At 35.8% G+C, this 17946-nt stretch overlaps 1 protein-coding gene across 4 annotated transcripts in view; it reads left to right on the top strand.

Moving 5' to 3' along the window:
- Positions 1–17946, top strand: part of SDCCAG8 (SHH signaling and ciliogenesis regulator SDCCAG8) — a 248408-nt gene that overhangs the window by 8129 nt on the left and 222333 nt on the right. For all 4 annotated transcript variants that reach the window (XM_065935618.1, XM_065935615.1, XM_065935616.1 and 1 more), the window contains exons 2-4: positions 2298–2450; positions 3129–3211; positions 6719–6832. In XM_065935618.1, coding sequence (XP_065791690.1) covers positions 2298–2450; positions 3129–3211; positions 6719–6832 — 350 coding nt within the window. The remainder of the gene's footprint in view (positions 1–2297; positions 2451–3128; positions 3212–6718; positions 6833–17946) is intronic.

The following is a 17946-nucleotide window of genomic DNA, read 5'->3' as shown; positions in this document are numbered from 1 at the left end:
AAAGATGAGGAACTTATTCTCCTGAATACAGAAGTAGATCTAACTTGTCAAGAAAGGGCCTAGATCAGAAGAAAGAACTTCATTTGTGTTATTGTTATGCATTGCTCTGAATTAGGGAAAGATTTTACTTAGAAAAAGTTCTCCTCTGAAGATGTTAAGAATTCTTTTGATGGAATCCATTTGAGATAGATAATAGCTGTACATGAACTTGCATGGGAATTCATCTTTTTCTAACATAAATTTCTATGTTAGCTATATATAAATATTTAATAAATAAATGAATTAAAGATAACTTTCAAATACAGATGTCAACATTTAAAAATAATGACTGAAACCTGGGTCTCAGCTCTAATGTAAAAGGAACATTTTTTGTTACAGTTAATGTTTCTAGATAGAAGCTGGAGAATTAATTATAAGAGATTAGCAGAAGTAACACGTTTAAACCTGAAGAAGTATCTGGTCTTTAACTAATGAAATTGCCCATCAATTGTCTGATTCTCCAGTTGTCATACATGTAAAAAAATCCATAAAACAGGATAGAGTTATTAGTAATGTTATGTCTAGTGTCATTAGTATACTATAGTATTAACATATAATATGGTATCATTACTGGGGCATCCCCAGTGGCTCAGATGTAAGGAATCTGCCTGCAATGCAGTAGATGCAAGTATGATCTTGGGTGGGGAAGATCCCCTAGAGGAGGGCATGGCAACCCACTCTGGTATTCTTGCCTGGAGAATCCCATGGACAGAGGACCCTGGAGAGCTATGGTCCATAGGGTCATGAAAAAGACACGACTGTAGCGACTGAGCACACATGCCCAGTATCATTACTATATTAGTATATAGTTCAGTTATTAATGTAGGACTTGGATCCTTTGCTAAAGGTGTTTTTGGGTGAGTATTTCACTGAATAATTATTTCAGTTACCTTTTGTTGCTTAACAAGCACAACCCACTCCAGTATTCTTGCCCAGAGAATTCCCATGGACAGAGGAACTTGGCAGACAACAGTCCATGGGATGGCAAAGAGTTGGACATGACTGAGCAATTAAGCTCGCACGCACACACACACACACACACACACACACACACACACGTCACTCTGAAGCTTGATGGCAGAAACCAACAACCAAAAGCATTTTTAGTGTCTCTCACAGATCTCTGGTTTTACCAGACTGCAGCTGGGCAGTTTTCGAGTCTCTCTCACGCATGGTGGGTAGATGACCTCTGGCGCTGGAGTCACCAGGAGACTGCCAGACTGTTAGTGGGGTTGGGCTTCTTCTTTCTCCTTGTGGCGATCTCAGAGCCTCTCCTTTCCACATGGCCTCTTCAGAGTCTCTCTAGCAGGGTAGCCAGACTTCCTACTTAGTGGCTTGGGGCTCACAAAAACCAACATTCCAAGAGGGTAGAAGCAGAAGCTACCGAACATTTTAAAGATGTGACGGATCAGGCGTCATGTGTGTTCCAGTGCATTCTCTTTTTGAGTGTAGGTTACAGGTTCACTAAGTTTCAACTTGGGAGAGCACAAGGATGTAAGGGTGAGTTCTTTGGGGGCTGTTTTTAGAGATGAACTACTAGAGTAATATACCTTAAAATACTTAATTTTAGACTATTTATGTTAAGTATGTGGTAATAAGTTTAAACTTCAATTCTAAGAGTAATCAGGCATAGTAACTGAGAATTTCTACATAAGATGTAGTCAGCCAGCAGTATATAAGTACAACTATACTAAGTACAGTATATAAGTATAACTATACTGCTCTAAGCACATCAGCTATTCAAATCTTGATCAGAGCTAGGCCAGGTGGTCAGCTGTCCTGATGCTAGAGGGCCATGTGGCCCACAGGGACAAGGAGGCTTCTTTGGATATGAACTTGATGTGGTGGAATCCCTCTTGCCAGTCTTGCCTATCCACACCATGCCAAAAGGTGTAGGGGAGTCTTAGGCACTGAGGTGTCAGGATAGTGCCTCCCCTGTGACATTATTGTTTGGGAGAGTGAAGAGGGGGAAAGCTCTCCCATTCAGTCCTCCTTGGCAGTAGAGCTATATACAGTGAATACCAATCACAGTGGTGTCCGGGAGCTTAAAGATCGTTAAGTCTAACCTCTGCCCCATGAACTTAATCTCACATTTCCTCTGGCATGTTCCTCAGTAAGCTAGAAGCAAAGCTATGCTTTTTTTTTCTCCCACGAAGTATCAGAAATGATTGCTTTTCCTTTAGAAATTATCTTCTCAAGTCCATGTTCATTTGATCACCCAGATTTCACTGGCTCTGATTTTCATCATGCTATTGCAGAACGTGCAAATAGAAGCATTCACCAGTTGAAATGTGCCCTGAGAGAAAGTGATGTCACCGTTGGAGAAGATATGCTGGATCCTTCTTTTAATACCAGTGTAGGAAACGAGGATGCTGGAAATGCCTGGCGTGAACTACAACACAGCCATGCCGGTGAGTGTGAATGTCAGTCCTAACCTGAATGACACACAGTGAATTCTTTTAACTCCTTATAGTAACGACGCCAACCTGTCCTCTACTGCTAGAATTTTAATCAAGAAACACAAAGCAGCTAATCTAGTTCCGTTGCTTTTTTTTTTCCCTCTTTGACTTCCCTATGCCTATAGGATGTCAAAGCAGTGTTTTCTTAAGGTAATTCCAAGCTGCCTCTCCAGCCTCATTTTTCTATCTTCCTTTCAACTATTCGTCTTGCAAGCCATGTTCTACTCATGCCACCCTATGGCCGTGCTTCTCTGCTTTGCATGAGCCATGTGTTCAAACTGGCTTTTTCTCACCTTTTTCTGCATGGTGGTCTCCTGTACATCCTTCACACTCTCTTCTCTGTGAAAACAGGCACAGTCACGTGCTTCCTCTTACAGCATTATAGGCAGACCTAGAGCTTCTTATAGGTAGATTTAGAGCTTATAATCTGCTAGTTATATACCTCTTGCTCAGTGGATTCTTACCTCTTAAATGAGAGAGATTTTCTTATGTTTCTTTTTGTGTCTGTCAATAGCACATTTTGTGATGCATAATACACAAATATTTGTTAGATTGATGGAAGGATAGATGGGTGATGATAAACTATGGATTTAAAATAAGGTGAATAAACCTATTGCTTTTGCTCCATAGTTAATCAACTCAAAGCTTTGTTGCGCCAACAAGCAACCAAGGAAAGTGAGGTATCTCCAAGAAGACAAGAAACATCCTCTTTGGTAAGTATCACCATTTACAACCTAACAAAAGCATTATTTTTCTAACTATGTTTTAATTTTGTGTATCATTTTAGTACTACATGTGTTAAACAGATTCTGAGCTGGGTATGCTAATAGTGGAAAGTGTTAAAAGAAATGATCTTCCCTCTGATAATTATTTTGACTGAAGAAGAGACTTCCATGGCAGAGGGGATTCCAATTTTTTAATTTATTATTCACTTGAAAAATGTGAGTGAAGAAATAGTTTGGAGAATTTACTTTGCAACTGTTAGCAAATATTTTTTTTAAAAGGAACAATATATGGGAAAGAGTAACCATTGCTTTTTTTTTTAGTATTTATTATTACTCATTTATTTTTGGCTGCTTCAGGTCTTAGCTGTGGCACGCAGAGTCTTTATTGTAGTAAGCAGGATCTTTCATTCGGTATGCAGGCTTCTTTCTAGTTGTGGCAGGTGAGGGCTCAGTGCTTGTGGCATGTGGGCTTAGCTGCCCAGGGCCATTTGGGATCTTAGTTCCCCTTCCAGGGATCGAACCAGCATCCCTTGTATTGAAAGGCAGATTCTTCTAGGAGAATGGTACCAACGATCCTACACACAGGGCAGTACAGGAGACACAGACGTAAAAAACAGATTTCTGGGCTCAGTGAGAGAAGAAGAAGGTGGGATGATTTGAGAGAATAGCATTGAAACGTGTACATTACCGTATGCCATATGTAGAATGGATGACCAGTGCGAGTTGGATGCATGAAGCAGAGCACCCAGGGCCGGTGTTCTGTGACGACCTGGAGGAGTGGGGTTGGTGAGGGAGGTGAGAGGGGGTTTCAGGATGCGGGGAACATATGTATACCTATGACTGATTCATGTTGATGTATGGCAAAAGCCATCACAGTATTGTAAAGTAATTATCCTTCAATTAAAATAAATAAATACATTTTAAAAATAAATAGTTAAAAAAAGAAAGAAAGGCGGATTCTTAACCACTGGACCACCAAGTCCCTAACCATTGCTTTTATAGAGGGGCATATCTGTATTTTTATTATTTTTAGAATTTACTTTCTAATTCTGGCTGTCCTTTGTTTATGTTAAATGTTAAATTTGAAGCATGTAATCTTTTTCTATGTTAAAAAATATATAGTTATGAAATTGTGTGATATGAGAAACTGTACTCTGTTTCTTCTGCAGCTGTTTTCTACTGCTATTGCTTTAATGGAGCATATTATTTCTGACTGAAGCAGTGTGATATAAAGCCTGAGATAGGTGTGAAGGAAGGGTGGAAGTGAGGGAGAGTACTGTGAGGGAAGGGAATATGTGAGGAGAAGGTGGGTGGGAGGGAAGCATTCTGTAAAGAAAGGGTACTGTGAAGTAAGGATTTGGCCAGCTTTAAATGGTCAAAATAATGGTCTATGCTTTAGTGTGATCTAGGGTCTATCATGTACTCTCTCACAGGGTTTTTATAGTAATAAGGTAAGATCACATATTTAAAATTCTTTGGAAACCTATGAAATATGGCACAAATATAAAATGTCATGGCAACAATAACCACCTTGCATTTTCAATGTCTGTGACTTTTGGATACCCAGGCTACATGCTGAAAACTTGAAGACTTGTCAGTTTCCTTTACTCACAGCTGAAATGTCCTAAAGAGTACCCCCATATTAACACTTCATTCCAGCCTGACACAGACTTTCATGCTTAATTCCCACTTTAGAGAAATGGACTACATGTTCCTATTCAATATTTATAGATATAAATTATAATTTGATAAAATATTTCATTATTCAGTGAACTTAATACTGTTTACACATAGTTTCTAGAATGCTCCTAAGCACATACAGATAGAGTACTTTTAAGTCTAATAGATTAAGTTTCTGTATCTGTGGAATGCTCAGACATGCTTCTTAGCATTTTTAAGATATTACTGAGCAGTGATATTGCAAAACTGATTGACTTTAGGTAAGCAAGAAGACTCATCAAGATGATCAGTTCAATATATACAGTATATGCCAATACACAGGTCTATTTATATTGGCTCTATGTGAAAGAATGGAACTTAGACTCTAAATGTATACAACCTACATATGATGATTACAAGCTATGATAATAAGTAGCTTTTGAAGACTGTACCCCTTAGAATGCAGTTTCATAGCCAAAATGACATATGAGAAATATGTGACTGTATTAAGAGTGAAATGAGGCAGTGCTGAGGTAGAAAATATGTCCAAACATTATTACTTGTTATTTTAAAATATGGACATTCAAACTATGATAAACATACAAGTGATTTTATATGAACATTTTCCACATGATAATAGCTTGTTTTTAATTTTCCCATTGATTTTGCCCTATGTATACACATAGTAATAATTTATATTTGCCTATGCACCGAATCCCTTTCTATTAATATTAATTATTATAATTAGTTGCTTTCTACTTACCACAGATAATTCATTTAATTAACATGTCTTTTGGTTTTAAATTTATTAAGTGGCCAGGAGCAAAGCTGTACTTAATTATTCTGCCATGAGAGCTGGTACTTCATCATTTATAGGAATTTCTGCTGTGTTGAAAAACAAAATGATTGTGTGTCTCACCTCAGACTTTCCTCTGGATTCATCTAACTGGCAGAGCTTCACTTTCCCTTTTCCTAACTTCCTCTTTTCTTTAAGTAATATCATGGTAGTAGTGTTAGTCACTCAGTCATGTCTGACTGTTTGCGACCCCATGGACTGTGGCCCACCAGGCTCTTCTGTCCATTGGATTCTCCAGGCAAGAATACTGGAGTGGATGATATATAATTTATAAACCATTTTACAATCATTTTAGGATAAGGTAAGATGGATATTAAAAATCGATTACAGGACTGCTGCAAAAGTAAAGAGAATTAACATTTTTTTTCTAAAGTCCTCAATGCAATGTCTCACTTTCATGTATATCTGCTTTAGCAGTCTAGTCCTGGAGGCTCCAGAATAGCATAGTCTCCAATTGCCTTAAATATTAGGGTCAAAAATAAAAAACCAGGTTTTGCTAATGTACTTCTTTGTAGATAAAATTTTACCTTAGTGACACACATTTGGCATCAGACACTTGTCTAAAAAATCCCTTCTTCAGGCAGCTGTTCTGCAGTTTTAGCTAGCAGCTCTCTTCTATGGTGATTTCTTAAAAAGCTGTCCCTTTATCTGAGAATTACTGAATAGCACGTCACATTTCCAGATGGCTCAAATGGGTGGTTCATCCCGAGCCAAATTATACTACTTGAGCATTTTTCCATTTGCTGTGTGCTTTTTACAACCATTTTCCTTTTCCCTCTTTAAAAAATAGTTTTCATATTCCTGAATCTTATCTATTTATAGAATTTATAAGATGAAATGATACTGCTAGCCGCACTGTGATTTAGTCTATGTTTATTCTATGTTTATATGACATAAGTGCTAAATTGAGTATGGAGATGGTATTAACTGATTCTTTGCTAAATCCGAAAGTGCTTCATTTGTTTTCATTTTTGCCTTAGAGGTCATCAGACTGTGAGGAAACCAATATGCCTACTGTCCACAATCTTGTTCCTATCATCAATGACCAATCTCAGTACATTTATCATTTAGAGGCAGAAGTCAAGTTCTGCAAGGTAAGTATCCCACTAAAAATTTAAGCCAGACTATGTTAAATTTGTTATTAATAATAATATCTTGTGTGAAAATTTGCTATTAATTAGTCTTCATGTTTATAGCAACACCTTGATAGTTGCCATCTTTCTGTGATTGAAAAGACTGATGTGTAATCGGAGCTTCTCAAGCTTGGGAATGGTACTCCTGACCATGCCATTTCTGAGTACTTAATTTCCCAGTAGTTTATAATTATATAGTAGTCTATAATATTTTGATAATATTCTCTTATGTCTCGGAGTTTTTCCTTTCCACTCTGCTTCAGCCCAGCTTATGGCAAATGCTTTGGAATAGTAATACCAATCATTCTCCTACTCTTGCCAACCTGTTGAAATTGTTGTGCAGCAAATAGGGATTCTAAGCTGGTAGACTGTATCTACCCCTTGTCAGTATAAAGGTTCTTACTGTAACTTTGAATGAAGATAGCTCATGGGTGTACTGATACTGAGAATCAAGAAACCAAACTTTCTCCCTCATGGCTTATAACACTAGATGTTATGTATTGCATGACTGTATGAGGTTTAATAATGTTTTTAATGCCTTCCCAAGTATATTAGTGTCTTCTTTTCTTTTTTAATATTAATACATCAGATTATGTGATATTTTTATAGAATTTAGTGATATCTTTTGTATCATGTGTTATATTTTCAACATATGGTTCCTCTTCCAAAGTGTAAGTGTAAGTCTGATATGTAGCTTAAGAAACCTTTAAACATTTCATTGTCAGCTTTTCAAAGGTGTTTCCTGATCTTAGAATGTCATTTCTCCTTGTTCTTGGAGGATGCACTCATTATTATGCAGGTATTCTTGGATTACTAGAAAAGCTAAAATAGGATCCTAGGACTTCCATTATAAGCTTCTATTAATTGCTAAAATGCTGTGGGTAAAACTTGAAAGATATTGTAAGGGAGATAAAACATTACCTCTGCCCTTTTGGTGTCTTTGGTTGGGCCTTTGAATTAAACCAACGTAAGATAGATTAACAGGATAAAAGGATACACATTTTCTTTAATGTAAGATTTATGTGACATGGGAGCCTTCATAAAGAAATGAAGACCTGAAGAAGTGGTGAAACCTAAGTGCTTTTGTACTTGGTTGAACAAAGAGAGGCAGCTGTGAAAATGTACCGAAAATATGTGGGGAGGCTAAAGAAGATGAGTTCTTTTAACAGGGTCTGTTTGTACAGATTTCTCTCAGTCTCTACTCCCTGTCTCTGGTGATGAGACTGTTCTTTCTTCCTGGTGTAGGGAGGGCATCGTTCACATGGGAGTTTTAGTCCTGCTTTCTGGAAGAAAAGGGGAAGTCAGAGCAGACTTGTGCCTGCTGTTTTTTATGGGCCCTTAGCTCAAGATAATTCTTCCAGAGTGGCATATTTTGAGATGGCAGATTCTTCCACTCTGTAATAAAAATTGTAATAAACTTACCATCTAACTGACAGCACTAGTACCTATGAGAATCACAGCAACACGATAATAAAGATACAGCGTGGTCCTTTATTTTGTGGTATAAACTATAGTCATAATAAGAGAAGAAGGTTACTAAAAGCTCACTCACTGTCTTTGAGGATGTTTTTATGGGAGAGAAAAATCTTAAGGTGTAGGATCATTAGATCAGCAGAAGGGAGATGAAAGAATTTTAAAGGAAAAACAGCAACAGTGAAAAAAATATTCAGGATGAATATGATTTATTTATGAGGGTCATGAGGCATCTAGTCTACATTCCTTAAATGGAAGATATCACTTAGAAATTATTAAAATAATGCCAAATTGGTTAAATAGAAGAGTACAAAATCCTTGAAAGTCAGACAGAGTATACATTTGATATATGTTAACAAGGAAGTAGGATATTGAAAGTAATGTTTAAGGGTTTAGAAACCTTATTCATTTGCTTAATTAATAGATTTTGTCAAAGCACAGAAAAAGTGGATGGAAAATACATAGAATTATCCTGTATTCCCATGTACTTTATAGCTCCCCAGCAGTTTCCCCTGCTGTTTACATCATGCATCAAATGTAGTATGTTTGTTACAGTTGATAAGCTAATACTGTTACATTATTATTTAGTAAATTCCTCAGTTTACATTAGCATTCACTCTGTGTTTTGCATTCTATAACTTTTTAAAAATATGTAATGGTATATATCTATCATTACAGTATCATAGAGAATAGTTTCACTGCTTTAAGAATCATCTGTGCTCTGCTTATTTATCCCTCCTTTCCTATCCACTAAACCCCTGGCAACCACTGATCTTTTTACTGTTTCCATAGTTTTGCCTTTTCCAGAATGTCGTATAGTTAGAGTCATACAGTTTGAAGCCTTTTCAGATTGGCTTTATTGCCTTAACAATATACATTTAAGCTTCCTTAATGTTTTTTCATGGCTTCAATAGCTTATTTCTTTCTATCATTGAGTAATATTCCATTGTCTGGATATAGGATTTTTTTTTTTTAACTACTCACCAATTGAGGGAAATCCCACTTGCCTCCAAGTTGTGGCAACTACAAATAAATCTACTGTTTGTTTGTTTTTTTAACTCATTTGGATAAATACCACGAAGCAAAATTGCTGGATCACATGTAAGAGTATGTTTATTTTCATAAGAAACTGCCGCACTGTCTTCCAGAATGGCTGTGCCATTTTACTTTCCCTCCAGCAGTGAATGAAAGCTCATGACGTGGAACAGTCCTTGCCAGGATTTGGTATTGTCAGTGTTTTGAATTCTAGTGTATTAGAAATATGTGATGCTATCTTGTTTTAATTTCAATTCCCTGATGACATACAATGTTGAGTATCTTTTCATATGCTTATTTTCCATTTATATACTCTCTTTGATGAGGTGTCTGTTCAGGTCTCTTGCCCATTTTTTAACTGGGTTGTGCATTTTCTTATTGTTGAACTTCAAAATTTCTTTATATATTTTGGATACCAGTCATTTATCACATATGTCTTTTGCAGTTCTTTTTTCTTAATTTTGGCTTGTCTTAACAGCATCAGAGAGCAGAAGCTTCCAATTTTAATCAAGTCCAGCTTATCAATTTTTTTCTTCCATGGACTGTGCTTTTGGCATTAAATCTAAAAATATTACCCAACCTAAGCTCACCAATATTTTCTCTAATTCTTTTTCTAGCTTTTCTTTTTTTTCCCCTAGCTTTTCAATAGTTCTGTGTTTTGCATTTAGATCTGTGCTCCATTTTTAGTTAATATTTGTGAAGGTGTAAGATCTGTATCTAGACATTTAAAAAATTTTTTTGCATATTGATATCCATTTGTTCAACATCATTTGTTGAAAAGACTATCAACATTGAGTTACCCTTATTCCATTTTTAAATTAATTTTAAGGTCATATAGCTCCTTTAAAATGTTGTGTTAGTTTCTACTCTACAGCAAAGTGAATCAGATATATATATAGATATATATATCCCCTCTTATTTCCTTTCCATTTAGGTCACCACAAAGCACTGAATAGAGTTCCCTGACCTATACAGTAGATTCCCTTTAGTTGTCTATTTTATGCATAGTATTAGTAGTGTATATTTGTCAATCCCAATCTCTCAATTTATCCCCCTTCCCCTTCCATCCTTGGTATCCACATGTTTGTTCTCTATCCATTGTTAAAGATTCGTTGACTGTATTTGTGTGTGTCTGTTTCTGGGCTCACTATTCTGTTTCATTGATATGTTGGTCAGTTCTGTCACAAATATCACACTGTCTTGATTATTAGGGCTTTATAGTAGGTCTTAAAATCTGCCATTGTCAATCTTCCAATTTTTGTCTTTTCCTTCAATATCATATTGATGATTTAGGGTCTTTTGCCTCTTTATGTAAGCTCCAAAGTAGTTTGTAAATATTTACAAAGTAACATGCTGGAATTTTGACTGAGATTGTATTGCATCTCTCAAGTTAGGAGGAACTGATATTTTGACAATATTGAATCCTCCTATCCATGTACATGGAATATCTCTCCATTTATCTAGATATTCCTTGATGTCTTCATCAGAGTTTTGCAATTTTGTTCTTACAGATCTGATACATATTTTATGCGATTTATACCTGAGTATTTAATTTTGTTGGTGTTAATGTAAATGATGCTGTGTTCTTAATTTCAAATACCAATTACTTATTACTAATATATAGGGAAACAATTGACTTTTGTATATTAACCTTGTAATGTGCAAACTTGCTTAATGATTTATTTTAGCAGGTTTTTTTGATTCTTTGAGATTTTCTTCATAGACAGTCATGTCATCTGTGACAAATATAGCTATCTTTTAAAGAATTTCTTCTTTTATAGCTTTTATTTCTGTTTCTTGCCTTATTGTTTTAGTTAGGACTTTTAATATGTTGAATAGAAGTGGTAAGAGGTGACCTCCTTGCCTTAATCTTAGTGGGATGCTACCTACTGTCTCACAGTGAAGTACAATGTTAGCTATAGGTTATTTGTAGATTTTTTTTACTAAACTGAAGATGTTTTTTCTTTATTCCTAGTTTATTGAGGTTTTTACCTTGAATGGCTCTTGGATTTTGTTACTTGCTTTTTTTACATCTATTGATATGATCATTTGATTTTTTTTCTAGCATGTTGAATTATTTTGATTTTGAAATATTGAGCCAGACTTGTATAGGTAGATTAAATTCCATTTGGCCCTGTTGTATAATTATTTTTATACATTGTGGGATTTGATTCACTAATGTTTGATGAGGATTTTTGCATCTATATTCATGGGGTATATTGATCTGCCAATTTTCAGCCCTGTAGTCTCTTCACCTAGTTTGGTTAGGATAATGAGGACTTCATAGAATGAGCTAGGAAGTATTCTCTCTGGTATTTTATAAAAGATATTTTAGAGAATTGATCTAATTTCTTCTTAAAATATTTATCAAAATTCACCAGTGAACCAATATTAGGACTGGTACTTCCTGTTTTGAAAGAGGATCAATTGTCTATTCAATTTCTTTAATACAAGTAGGCCTATTCAGGGCTTTGCTAGTGACTCACACAGTAAAGAGTCTGCCTGCAGTGCTGGAGATCTGGGTTCAGTCTCTGGGTTGGGAAGATCCCCTGGAGAAGAAAATGGCAACCCACTCTAGTATTCTTACCTGGAAAATCCCATGGACAGAGGAGCCTGGCAGGCTACAGTCCATGGGGTCGCAGAGTTGGACATGACTAAGTGACTTCACTAGGCCTATTCAGATTGACTGCCTTTCCCTTTAGGGGTATTGGTAGAGTTGCTCATAGTATTCCTTTATTATCCTTTTACTATCCATAGACTCTTTGCATGTGTGCTAAGCTGCTTCAGTCATGTCTGACTCTGCATAACCCTATGAACTCCTCTGTCCATGATTCTGCAGGTAAGAATACTGGAGTGGGTTGCCATGCCCTTCTCCAGGGGACCTTCCTGACCTAGGGATCAAGCCTGCATCTCTTATGTCTCCTACATTGGCAGGCGGGTTCTTTACCACTAGCGCCACCTGGAAAGCTCCATAGAATCTGTAGTGGTATCATGTCTGAGATTAGTAATCTGTGTCTACTCTCTTGTTATCTTTATTAACCTGGCTAGACTCTAATCAATTTCACTCATCATTTCAAAGACCAGTCTTTTGGTTTTGCTGCTTTTCTCTTTTCATTTTCTGTTTTTAATTTCATTTGTTTCTACCCTAATTTTTATTATCTTTTCTTCTACTTACTATTGATTTAATTTCTTTTGTTGTTGTCTGTTTTAGTTTCCTGAAATTATTGTTTTGAAATCTTTATTCTTTTTAATGTTTCCCCTGATTTAGTTGCATCTCACAAATTTTGATAAGTGGTATTTTCATTTTTGTTTAGTTCAAAATAATTTAAATTTTTTTCTTGAAGCTTATCCTTGACCTGTATATATTTAGAAGAGTATTATTTAATCACCACATATTTGGGGAGTGTTCCAGCTATCTTTCTGTTATTTATTTCTAGTTTAATTCCATTGTGGTCTGAACATACTTTTTGTGATTTCCATTCTTTTTAATTTGTTAATATATGGTTTTAGACCATAGAATATGGTATGTTTTGGTGAATGTTATGTGTTAGCTTGAGAAGAGTGTATATTTTGTTGTTGTTGTTGGATGAAGTAGTATATAAATGTCAGTTAGAACCAAGTGATTAATGATGGTATTCAGTTCAACTATGTGCATACTGATGTTTTGCCAGTCTGCCAGATCAGTCAATGACTGATAGAGGAATGTTGCAGTCTCTAACTGAAATAGTAAATACATCTATTTGTCCTTGCAGTTCTATCAGTTTTTACTTCATGTATTTTAATGCTCTGTTGTTAGGCACATATACATTAGGAATATTATGTCTTCTTGGAAAATTGAACTTTTTATCAATATATCATGCCTCTTTATTATCCCTGATATTTTTTTCCTTACTATGAAGTCTGAAATTAATATAGCTACTCCAGCTTTATTTTTTTATTGTTCTTATGTTTTTCTTTTTAAAAATATCTATATTTTATTGAAGTGTGGTTGGCTTATAGTGCTTCAGGTGCATTGCAAGGTAATTCAGTTATACAAATACACATATATTATTTTTGAAATTATTTTCCATCATAGATGATTACAAGATATTGACTATAGCTCTCTATGCTATACAGTAAACCTTTGTTGCTTATTGCATATCTGTTTAATTAGAAATCTAGCATTCTATTCATATTAAATCAAACAAGTGGAATAAAACTGTCATAGTTTTTTAGTTATGCATAAATTCATAAGCTTTCTAAAATGTATATATTACACATATTTATATATATGTATACAAAAATTTGTCTGCTACACTTGATAAAGGCTGAGAAAGAACATAAAAAAAGATGAAGAAACTGGAGAACATGTACTAAATGAAATGAGCACTGAATATGAAATAGAAAATGTGAAACTAGATAAAAGTAAAAGATCATCATATAGTCCAGTTGTTTTTAACATGATTGCTCATTAGAAACGTACCTGGAACTCTGGAGGAAAAAATATGCAAATGCTCAGGTATTGCTTTTTCTCTAGCTTTCTTTTGATTTATGTTAGCATGGTATACCTTTCTCCGTTACTTTACTTTTAAAGTATCTATATCTTTAGATTTAAAGAAGGCTTCTTGTAGACAGTGTGTACTTGGGTCTTGTCTTTTATTTACTCTGTCAATCTGTCTTTTAATTGATATAGTCAGAGCATGGATGTTTAAAGTGATTATTGATACAGTTAGCTATCTATAATCTCTGCCATGTTTTTTACTGTTTTCTATTCATTGCCTTTGTTCTTTCTGGGTTTTTTTTGGTACGATCTCTGGTTTTGAGTTAGCATGTTATATGATTGCGATTTTCTCCTCTCTTAGCATATCGATTGAAATTCTTTTTTTTTTTTTTAAACTTATAAGTGGTTGTCCTTGAGTTTGCAGTTACCTTTACCACTAATCTAAGTGTATTTTCAATAAACACTTCAGGGGTTGGGAAAATCCCTTTTAACAGAGTTGTCCCAATTCCTTCCTCCTGACCCTTATGCATTTCTGTCATTCATTTCAGTTACCCACAAGCTATTATCACTATATCAGTTCAGTTCAGTCACTCAGTCATGTTCGACTCTTTGCGACCCCATGGACTGCAGCATGCCAGGCCTCCCTGTCCATCACCAACTCCCAGAGTTTACTCAAACTCATGTCCATTGAGTCAGTGATGCCATCCAGCCATCTCATCCTCTGTCATCCCCTTCTCCTCCTGCCTTCAATCTTTCCCAGCATCAGGGTCTTTTCAAATGAGTCAGCTCTTCACATCAGGTGACCAAAGTATTGGAGTTTCAGCTTCAGCATCAGTCCTTCCAATGAATATTCAGGACTGATTTCCTTTAGGATGTACCGATTGGATATATATACACTACTGCTAATATGATACTGAACAAATTGTTATCTGTTATACCAGCTAACATTAAGAAAAATAAAAGATTATACTTATCTCTATATGCCTTCTTGGACTGCATTTTCTTTCTTTATGTATATCTGAGTTTATAACCTAAATAAATTTCCTACTTCTTGAAGAACTTCCTTTTAACAGTTCTTGCAAGGCAGGTCTACCAGAGACAGATTTTCTAATTTTAGTTATCTGAAAAAGTCTTTTTCCCTAACTTTTGAGGGTTGGTATCACTGACTACAGAATTCTAGCTTGTTGGGGCTCTTTTCATTCAAAACTTTAAATATTCCATTATACTTTGTCCATGCCTGCATGATTTCTAAAGAGTAACTCATGTAATTCTTATCATTGCTTCTCTACAGATAAGGTTTTTCCCTTTGACTTCTTTAAAATTTTTCTTTTTTCTCTTTGTCTTTGATTTTCTGCAGTTTCAATATGATATACCTCGGTGTTGATTTTTCAGTTTTATCTTGCCCAGTCTCTGAGCTTCTTGGATCTGCGGTTTGGCGCTTATAATTAATTTGGGGCAATTCTCAATCATTATTCATTTAAATGTTTCTTCTCCTCCTTTCTCTCTTTCTTCACCTTTATTATTGTTCCACAATTCTTGGGTATTCTGTTCTGTCTGTATCATTCTTTTTCTTCTTTGCATTTCAGTTAGAGAAGTTTCTGTTAACACTTATTCAAGCTTACTAATTCTTTGGATGTATTCAGTCTACTAATGACCCGTTCAAAAGCAATCTTCATATCCTCTGCAGTGTTTTTGATTTCCAGCATTTTGCTTTTTTTCTTAGTTTCCATCTCTGTTTATATTATCCATCTGTTCTTGCATGTGGACCACTTTTCCCCGTTTGACGCTTTAAGCATGCTAATCATAATTATTTTAAACTCTCCATCTGATAACTCCAACATCTTTGCTATATCTAAGTCTGGTTCTGTGTTTGCTTAGTCTCCTGCGACTGTGTTTTAAGTCTTTTAGTATGCCTTCTAATCTTTTGTTGAATTCTGTACATGGTGGATTGAATAAAAGGAACTGAGGGAAATATACATTTAGTGTAAGATTTTTTGTTTGTTGTAGAACTTAGACTGTGTTTATTATTTGCTGCTACTATATGTGTCAGAGGCTAAAATTTCCTCTAGTGTTCTGGTTTTGTCTCCACTGTTGTCTTTGAGTTTCCCTCAAGATTTCTGAAGTATATACTGAGATGTGCAGTTATTTTAGTGTATTCCCTTGTTATGATACAAGAGTACTTTTGATGTGGTGGTGGGGTATGGGAGTAGGGGGAGCATTTTTTTTTTTTTAATTTTTCAGTGGGTTTTGTCATACATTGATATGAATCAGCCATATGATTCATATGTAACTCTCAGCCATAGAGTTACATGTATTCCCCATCCCGGTCCCCCATCCCACCTCCCTCTCCACCCGATTCCTCTGGGTCTTCCCAGCCCACCAGGCCCGAGCACTTGACTCATGCATCCCACCTGGGCTGGTGGTCTGTTTCACCACAGATAATATACATGCTGTTCTTTCAAAACATCCCACCCTCACCTTCTCCCACAGAGTTCAAAAGTCTCTTCTGTACTTCTGCGTCTCTTCTTCTGCCCTTCATATAGGGCCATCGTTACCATCTTTCTAAATTCTGTATATATGTGTTAGTATACTGTAATGTTCTTTATCTTTCTGGCTTACTTCACTCTGTATAATGGGCTCCAGTTTCATCCATCTCATTAGAACTGATTCAAATGAATTCTTTTTAACGGCTGAGTAATATTCCATGGTGTATATGTACCACAGCTTCCTTATCCATTCATCTGCTGATGGGCACCTAGGTTGCTTCCATGTCCTGGCTATTATAAACAGTGCTGCGATGAACATTGGTGTGCACGTGTCTCTTTCAGATCTGGATTCCTCAGTGTGTATGCCCAGAAGTGGTATTGCTGTTTTGTAATCCTGTGATCATGTCTCAGTCTTTTAGTGACCCTGTGCCTTTGGCTATATCCTTCACAAGTGTTTCTCAGTCTCCCTCTCCCCTTAAGTGAGATGAGAAGGCTAGGAAGCTGGAGTTGGCTTTCCCCTCTCTTCACCCAGGTCACTTAGGTTCTGGGGAAAAAAGCACAAACCAGTTTCTCAGGCTCTGGTAAAACAGTTTCTCTTGAGGCAGTCCTGATTAAAAAGAACAGAATGCTTTTGGGTTACTTCTCCTCTCCTACTGGAGGAAACAGGAGTGGGGTTTCCTCTAGTCTTTGTTATTAGAATCTGCTTGTGTCCTGGAGATAAAGCTCATAAAAGTGTAGGAGACACCTTCCCCTCCAGAGACTGGGTTCTTCTGGAGTTTTTAACTCAAACTGGTCTATACTAAGCTTCCAGCATTTCATCAATTATTTTTATATTTTTCTACCCTACCACTGGCTCCTCCAGAAGTTTCTGCTCTGCTAGGTTGTGGTTCTCAGGAGTGCTTGTCTGTCTTTCCATTCTGAGGGATAATAGTTTTCCCTGTGACCTTAATTCTCTGATGGATCTAAGAAGAGCAGTTTATTTTTAAGCTTGTTCAGCTCTTTTTCTGGTTATGAAGATGGGAGTGATGTCTTCCAAGCTTCTTATATGTCAGACCAAAAATTGGAAGTCTACAATATTTGTTTAATTATGGTTTTCAATTATAGCTTTGAATTTTTTTTTCTGAAAAGATAAATGGAATGGAATTTTTATATGCTGTGCAATAGTTGTTTATTATAATGGTAATGAAGATTAAGTGTTATACCCTCAATATATAAGTATTTTTTACACTTTTTCAGGATGAGATGCTACTTAATAGCTATACAAATTGTTATATACCTATAATTCTTTATATTACTCCCTGCACAGCCAAGGAAACACTCTTTAAGAACTATCCACCAAGCTTTTTTCACTCATAGTTTCCTTCCATCTGGCTACCCGTTCATAGATAATCACTGTAACTTTCCTCACCTTTCTGTCTCAGTGTCCTTTATTATCTATGTAGCCCTCTGTCAGTTTTCAATGTTATTGGCATTTGAGCACAAATAATAATATATCTTTCCTTATTTGTTTAGGAGTGTATCTACGTCATGTTTAGAAGTCTTTTAGAGAAACCCTTTAATTAAAGAATTTATGTAAGTCTGTAGAATAAAATTGTCAGAAA

Source organism: Muntiacus reevesi, chromosome 5 (genome assembly GCF_963930625.1).
Source record: "Muntiacus reevesi chromosome 5, mMunRee1.1, whole genome shotgun sequence".
Classification (NCBI taxonomy): Eukaryota; Metazoa; Chordata; class Mammalia; order Artiodactyla; family Cervidae; genus Muntiacus; species Muntiacus reevesi.
The sequence above is the reverse complement of the archived record's forward strand: the minus strand, read 5'-3'. Positions and strand labels throughout refer to the sequence as shown.